At 62.8% G+C, this 6,765-nt stretch overlaps 1 protein-coding gene across 1 annotated transcript; it reads right to left on the bottom strand.

Annotated features, from left to right (window-relative positions):
- Positions 1–1,560: 1,560 nt before the first annotated feature.
- On the bottom strand, positions 1,561–6,666 carry CLCNKA (chloride voltage-gated channel Ka). The gene is given in 20 exon segments (XM_032131821.1): positions 1,561–1,756; positions 1,991–2,077; positions 2,192–2,275; positions 2,355–2,446; positions 3,000–3,133; positions 3,216–3,429; positions 3,512–3,629; positions 3,874–3,936; positions 4,026–4,187; positions 4,271–4,355; positions 4,798–4,899; positions 4,979–5,063; positions 5,169–5,294; positions 5,365–5,443; positions 5,536–5,613; positions 5,703–5,842; positions 5,939–6,067; positions 6,175–6,237; positions 6,240–6,302; positions 6,382–6,666. Coding segments are annotated over 20 exon segments (2,061 nt in total). The 5' UTR covers positions 6,500–6,666; the 3' UTR covers positions 1,561–1,717.
- Between the last annotated feature and the right edge of the window lie 99 nt (positions 6,667–6,765).

Genomic DNA, 6,765 nt, shown 5'->3' with positions numbered 1-6,765 from the left:
GGTTTAAAGTTTTTAGGGCGTTATCAGGGATTTTTAGGGGTTTCACACGGCTCCAGGAGTGTTTCCCATCCGGGGCCTCTTTCCCCAGCAAAACCCAGGAGGAATTTGGCCTTTTCATCCCCCGCCGCTCCCCCGAAGCCAAAGCCCGGCCGCGCCGGCTGCCCGGAGCCTGCAAATAACTGGGTAGGAAAACGCCGGAAAAAGGGTTTTCACTTTTTTTTTCTGCCCCAAACCATAATAAGGGACGGGTGGGAGGTGCGGGCGCACCAACATCGTGCTGCAAAACCCGCCGTTTGGGGGGGTTTCACCCCATTTTGGGGCATTTTGGCCTGTGGGTGTCAACGAGTTTGTCGGTCTCAGCCGCGGCGCCGGCCTCGATCCCGGCTCAAAGTCCAGCGGCGCCCGGAGGAGCCGGATCGGGGGGGGACACCCCGGATTTGGGCTCCTTATCGCAGCCCCTTATCGCCTGTGTGCGAGGGCGGGGCCGGACAAGGGAACCCGTGGGGCGGGGGAAGCCATGGGAAACTGAGGCAACGGGGCCAGCGCGCTTTTGGGGTGAGCGGGCAGGGCTGGGGGTGCCCCCCGTGGGCGCTGCCCACTGACCACCCAAGCCCTCGGGGGGCCGAGGACCGCCCCCCTCGCTTCCCCTCGCTTCCCCTCGCTTCCCTCGCTTCCCCTCGCTTCCCCTCGCTTCCCCTCGCTTCCCCTCGCTTCCCTCGCTTCCCCTCGCTTCCCCTCGCTTCCCTCGCTTCCCCTCGCTTCCCTCGGCTTCCCCTCGCTTCAGCCCTCGCTTCCCCTCGCTTCCCCTCGCTTCCCCTCGCTTCCCCTCGCTTCCCCTCGCTTCCCCTCGCTTCCCCTCGCTTCCCCTCGCTTCCCCTCGCTTCCCCTCGCTTCCCCTCGCTTCCCCTCGCTTCCCCTCGCTCCCCTCGCTTCCCCTCGCTTCCCCTCGCTTCCCCTCGCTTCCCCTCGCTTCCCCTCGCTTCCCCTCGCTTCCCCTCGCTTCCCCTCGCTTCCCCTCGCTTCCCCTCGCTTCCCCTCGCTTCCCCTCGCCCCTCCGAGCGCCTCCCGTGGGTGCCGCAGCCCAGCCCCGCTCCCAGCCCAGCCCAGCTCCTGCCCCACTTTTGGGGTGTCTCCCTGGCGCTGACCCCGCTTCACCCGTCCTGCGCCGGGCCCGGGCATGCCCGCCCTGCCCAACCTGCCCCGCCGCGCCTAATTAACCCCCCGGGTTTAATTACGGCTTCGTTAGCGCCCGATGCGCCGCCCAAACCCGCTGCGCCCCGGTCCGGGGGTCGCCAAAGGGCTGGGGAGTCTCAGCCCCCCACTTCCCCCGGATTTTGGGGTCACTAAACACCCACCCCCTTATTAATTGCAGTAATTAAAATAAGGATAATTAAGTGCTGATCATTTTAGGAGGGGGGGGGCATAGGAGGGCGTCACAGAGACAGGGCGCTTCAGTGCATGTCCTGGAGCAGTTTTGGGGTGATTTGGGGGAGTTTTAAGCGTTGCCGTTGGGTTGCCGTGACTCCCCCCAAAAGAAATCGGCAGGGCTGAAGGAGGAGGAAGCATTGACGGGTTGATGAATTTAATGCACGACACGCTCTGCTGGAGAACCGGCGCCCCCAGCCCAGACCCCCCACAACACTTGGGGGGTCAGGACTCCCCCTCTCTCCATGGGGGACATCCCTGGGGAGGGGTCCCCTGTGGTCCCAAAACCTCATCACTTGGGGTTGGCGAGTTCCTCGATCGCTCTCCGCAGCTGGAAGGGGACAGAGAAGGTGGGACGGGGGCTTTCCCCCACTTTTCCTCCTCCTCCTTTTTCTCCTCTTTTCCTCCTCCTCCTTTCCCTGCCCCTTTTCCTCCCATTACCCCCTTTTTCCTTTCCTTTTTCTCCCCCATTCCCCCCTTTTTCCCCTTTTCCCCTCCCTTTCCTCCCTTTTTTCCCCCCTTTTCTTCCCTTTTTCCCCCCTTTTCCCCCCTTTTTCCCCCTCACCTCCGCCCTGCTCACGGCTCCCACCAGCTCCCCAGAGCGGGTGACAAAGACTCGCTGCAGCTTCAGCAGCTGGAAGAGGTGATAGGCCTGGGAAAGGGACAACAGGGACATGGGGACAAAGCCACCCTCGCCGTGTCCCCTCAGTGTGACACAGAACTGGGGGGGGGGGGGGTCCCTGGACACGTCTCCCCCTCCCCAAACCTGGTGCAGGGAGGTCCACGGGGAGAACTGGAGCATGATGGGCTCGATGGCACAGTCGTCCCCGAGCGTCCCCACGGTGGCCAGCTTGGGGAAGGTGACATGTTAATTTTGGGGTGGAAAAGCAACTTTTTGGGTGCGGTGGGGTGCCCCCCACCTCGTTTACCTTGTCCCCTTGGGGGGCCTGAGGGTGCTCGTGGCTCTGGAGGAAGGTGACCAGCTGGGACCTGCTGACGGTGCCCACCAGCGTGGGGGACCCTGGAGAGTGGGGACAGTATGGGGACAGCATGGGAATACCAGGGGGACACCAAGGGGACAGTATGGGAATAACAGGGGGAGGGACTGGGGACAGCAAGGGGACATCCCATAGGGACAGGCAGGGTGACGGTATGAGGACAGGACGGGAATATCAAGGGGACGCCCCATAGGTGCACCATGGAGACAGAATGGGAATGTTGAGGGAACAGCATGGGGACACCAAAGGGGATGGGGACAGCATAGATACAGTACAGAGACACCATGGGGACAGTATGGGAATACGGAGGTGGCACCATGGCAATATCGAGGGGACAACACGTGGACAGCAACGGGAACAGGACATCCTGGGAATATCGAAGGACACCAAAAGAGCAGAATGAGGACACCGCAGGAACACCCCATAGGGACAGCGTGGGCATGGTATGGACACAGCATGGGAATATCAAGTGGGCACTGTGGGGACACACTGGGGACACAGAAGGGCCACCACAGGGTCAGGGACTTGCTGGCCATCCCCCATGGTGACAGTGACCCCCCAGACCCCACATCCCACCTGTGCTCTCCACCACGGGGTACTCGGTGTCAGCAGAGGCGTCCAAGGCCACCAGCACCTCCTGGAAACCGTCCCCCTTGGCCAAGGCCACCACCTGGCGCTCCATGAACTCCTCCACCGCCACTCGGTAGGAGCTGGTGAGCACAAAACCCCCCAAATTTCCATCGTTTCCTGGAGAATCCCCCCCAGACACGGGGTTTTGGGGCAGGGGCTTACGCAATGTGCCGGCTGCGGATGGGGGGCAGGTAGGGCAGCTTCTTGACAATGATGCCGGCGTCGTAGAAGGACGGTTGGTTCTTCTGGCTGATGGCGTTGGCCACCAGCACGGCCAGCACGGTGGGCAGGACGTGGCCCAGGTGCCCGGTGGCCTCGCACACCAGCAGGGCCGTGGACACCGCGTGGGTCACCGAGCCCGCGAAGGCGGCTGCGCCTGGCGGGGGGGAGCGGGGGTCAGGGGATGGGGGTGGGTGTCCCCCCGCCCGTGGGGAGTCCCCCCCCAGCCCCAGACTCACCGGCCAGGGCGTAGCCAGCAGGAATGATGGGCCGTGGGGGTCCTTCTGAATGGAGCCCCCGTGGGAAGAGCAGGGCCACCACCTCCCCCATCAAGCGCCCGATGGCCGCTCCTAAAATTGGGGGAGGAGGGAAGGTGGGAAGATCCCAGCAGCCACCCCCAAAGATTGTGGAGGTAGAGGTGAGCACCCTCCTGCAGCCCTCCCAGAGCTGATGGATCCCCTGTACTCCACACCCCCTTGTACCCCCACTCCAAGGGCTGAATGCACCCCCTGCACTCCTCCCCAGGCCTGCCTGTCTCCATCATGTCCCCCTCAGCTGGCTGTCCCCCCCGTGTCCCCCCAGGCCCCAACTCCCGTAGTATGAAGATGGGCATGAAGTACCCGGCTGGCAGGGGCAGGGTGGTGGCCAGGATCAGCATCCAGAACTGGGGGGGGCCAGCAGACACAGGGGGGGTCACCCCATGGGGACATTGTGTTGGGGGGCCCAGCCAGAGATTTGGGGGGCCATGGTTACCTTCATGAGCAGGAAGAAGGTCAAGGTGCCATAGATGGTGGCAGAGGGATGGTCCCACTCCTGCCAGAGCCCCCCAGGCTTGGCCATCCCCGAGGCGTTGGGGGCCAGTGCGCCCCACGTGCGGTTGTCGAAGAGGGAGGTGAGATATTCCTTCATGGTGAGCTGGATGGATGGACAAATGGACACCCTGAGCCCCCAGTGGGAGGTTTTGGGGTCCCCAGGGAGCCCCCCGTGTCCCCACTCACCCTGGAGGCCATGAACTGTCCCAGGCCGGGCGGGAAGGTGATGGAGGCGAGGAGCAGCACCACCAGCACTGTGTACACGGGTTTGCTGCAGGGGGAACACGGGAGGCTGGGGGCGTGGGGACAGATGGATGGACGGACGGGGGGGATCCAGGGACACCCGGGGCAGATCGGGTTAGCGGTCACGGTGCACAGGGTGGACACGTGGACACCCAGGGTGGATGGGGTGGGGTGGGCAGCATGCAGAGAGGGGATATAGGGACACTTGGGGTGCATGGGGTTGATGTGGAGGGTGTATGGGGTGGATGCAGGGGTGGCCAGAGTGCACAGGGTGGACATACGGACACTCAGAGGGAATGGGCAGGATGCACGGGGTGGACACATGGACAGGCAGGGTGTGGGGGGGGACATAGGGACACCCAGGGTGTATGGGAAGGACACAGGGACACACAGAGCCTGCAGGGCACGGACACACGGACACAGAGGGTGCAGGGTGCAGACAGACGGATGGATGGATGCCCAGTACGGACTCAGTGGCCAAGAGCTTGGCCGTCAGCCAGTTCTTCTTGACGGCCACCATCATCCAGCGCTGGCAGAAGAGATAAGCACAGGCCACGATCCCGCAGATGGTCCTGTGAGGAGAGGGCAGGTACAGTACAGGCTGGGCACAGGCAGGGCACAGACAACTCCCCAAAACCAGACCCTCCGTACCCCAAAATCACAAAGAAAAAGGTCTCCAGGAGGTCGAAGGGAAAATCAATCTGGAGGTCACTCTTAAAAACAGCGGCAATGGTTTCTGGGAGGGGGGAGAGGAATGAGGGTGTGGGGGTGAGCACCCCAAAAATGCCACAGGGGGAGGGTAAAGGGGAAGGGGGGGTACATCCTGCCCACACTGCCTTGCCTTGCTCGCTGTTGAACACGGCCAGGAGCCGAAACATGAAGGCGCCGCAGGTGGCGGCGAAAAAGCCGCGCCAGTAATCCCGCACGGCAAAGTGGGAGGACATCACCTCGATGCTGAAAAGCACCCCTGGAAAAACGGGGAAAAGGGTCAGGGCGAGGTTTAGGGGTGCCCAGGGTGGGAGTGGGGGGGTCCTCACCGCTGATGGGTGCCCCGAAGACTGTGGCCACCCCGACGGCTTGTGCTGCCACCAGCATCTCATGCTGCTTGAACTTGTTCTGTAGGGTGGGGGGGTTTAGGCCCAACCCCAACTTTCTGGGGTGGTAAAATAAAATCCCTCCATTCATTTTTTGGGCAGTGGCACCCCCACCTCATACTCCCTCGTGACCGTGGTCCTCATCTTCCCCAGATATGCTGCGGCCATGGCGGAGAGGTGGACATAGGGACCCTGGGGCGGACACAGTGTTGAGCGTCCCCCCCACCTCGGCACCAACTGAAACCGCCGGGGATTCTGGGGTTCAGAAGGGGATCTCTCACCACTTTCCCAAGGAAAAGGGTGCTGCCGCACACCAGGGTGCAGGTCAGCCCCACCACCTTGGCTCCGAAGTTCTGGATGGCCAGGTAGTCCTCCAGCACCACGCCCATCAGGATGGTCTTCAGCTCTGGGATGCCGGAGCCTGGGGGAGGGGGGGGGAGGATCCAAATTTTAGACGTCCCCCATTACCGAGGGGGAATTTTAGGGAACCAGGGAGGTCGGGGTGCAGCTGGCTCACCTCCGGAGTGCGGGGTGATGCTCTGGGAGAAGCCGGTGGAGAAGGCGGCCAGTGCCGTGGGGTACAGGGTCCACGAGAGGTACTTGAGCACCCCGATGTCCCCAATCTCTCGGTACAGCCACGTGTGGGCTGGAGGAGAGGTGTCGGGAGGGGAGATGCACCCCCCAAAAGACCCCCCCCATATTCTCGGTGAACCCCAAACGCCGGTGAAGCCCCCCAGGGCACCCCTCGTTTACCTGCGTAGAGCCTGGCGACGATGATGTCCATGGTGAAGCTGATGGTGGCCATGAGGACCCCAGAATGAAGAGGAAGTACCAATCCTCCCCGACGCGGAAAAGCTGCCGCTTCACCCACTCCAAGCACCCTGCGACGGGGGGAACAGGGTGCTGAGCCCCCCAAAAACTCTCACCCCCAGAATCCCCCTTTTTGGGTGGGGGTCTCACCTCGGAGCCTTCTCCGGGCGGTGGGGCAGGGTCTCCAGCTGTGCTCCGACACCAGCACCCTCTCCTCCTCCTTCTCTTCCTTCTCCCCCCGCGCCCCCCCGGGGAGGGCTCGCTCCATCCCGGGGACTTTTCTGGGGACTGCACCCGCTTTTTTTTAGCACCCCCTCACCCGTCCTCCCGCCTCGGCCTCCGCTGCCAGAGTGAGTTTGCAAAGGAGCTCATTAAAAACGACCTTGACGAATCCGACGGACCCGCTCGGGCCGGAGCGAGCCGGGTTCCCCCCCCCTCCGCCACCCGCGAGCTCCCAATCCCAACGCACATCCCGCGGCGGGGAGGATTTAATAAGTATTTTAATTAATTATCATGATTATTCCTTAATAATAG

Source organism: Corvus moneduloides, chromosome 22 (genome assembly GCF_009650955.1).
Source record: "Corvus moneduloides isolate bCorMon1 chromosome 22, bCorMon1.pri, whole genome shotgun sequence".
Classification (NCBI taxonomy): Eukaryota; Metazoa; Chordata; class Aves; order Passeriformes; family Corvidae; genus Corvus; species Corvus moneduloides.
The sequence above is the reverse complement of the archived record's forward strand: the minus strand, read 5'-3'. Positions and strand labels throughout refer to the sequence as shown.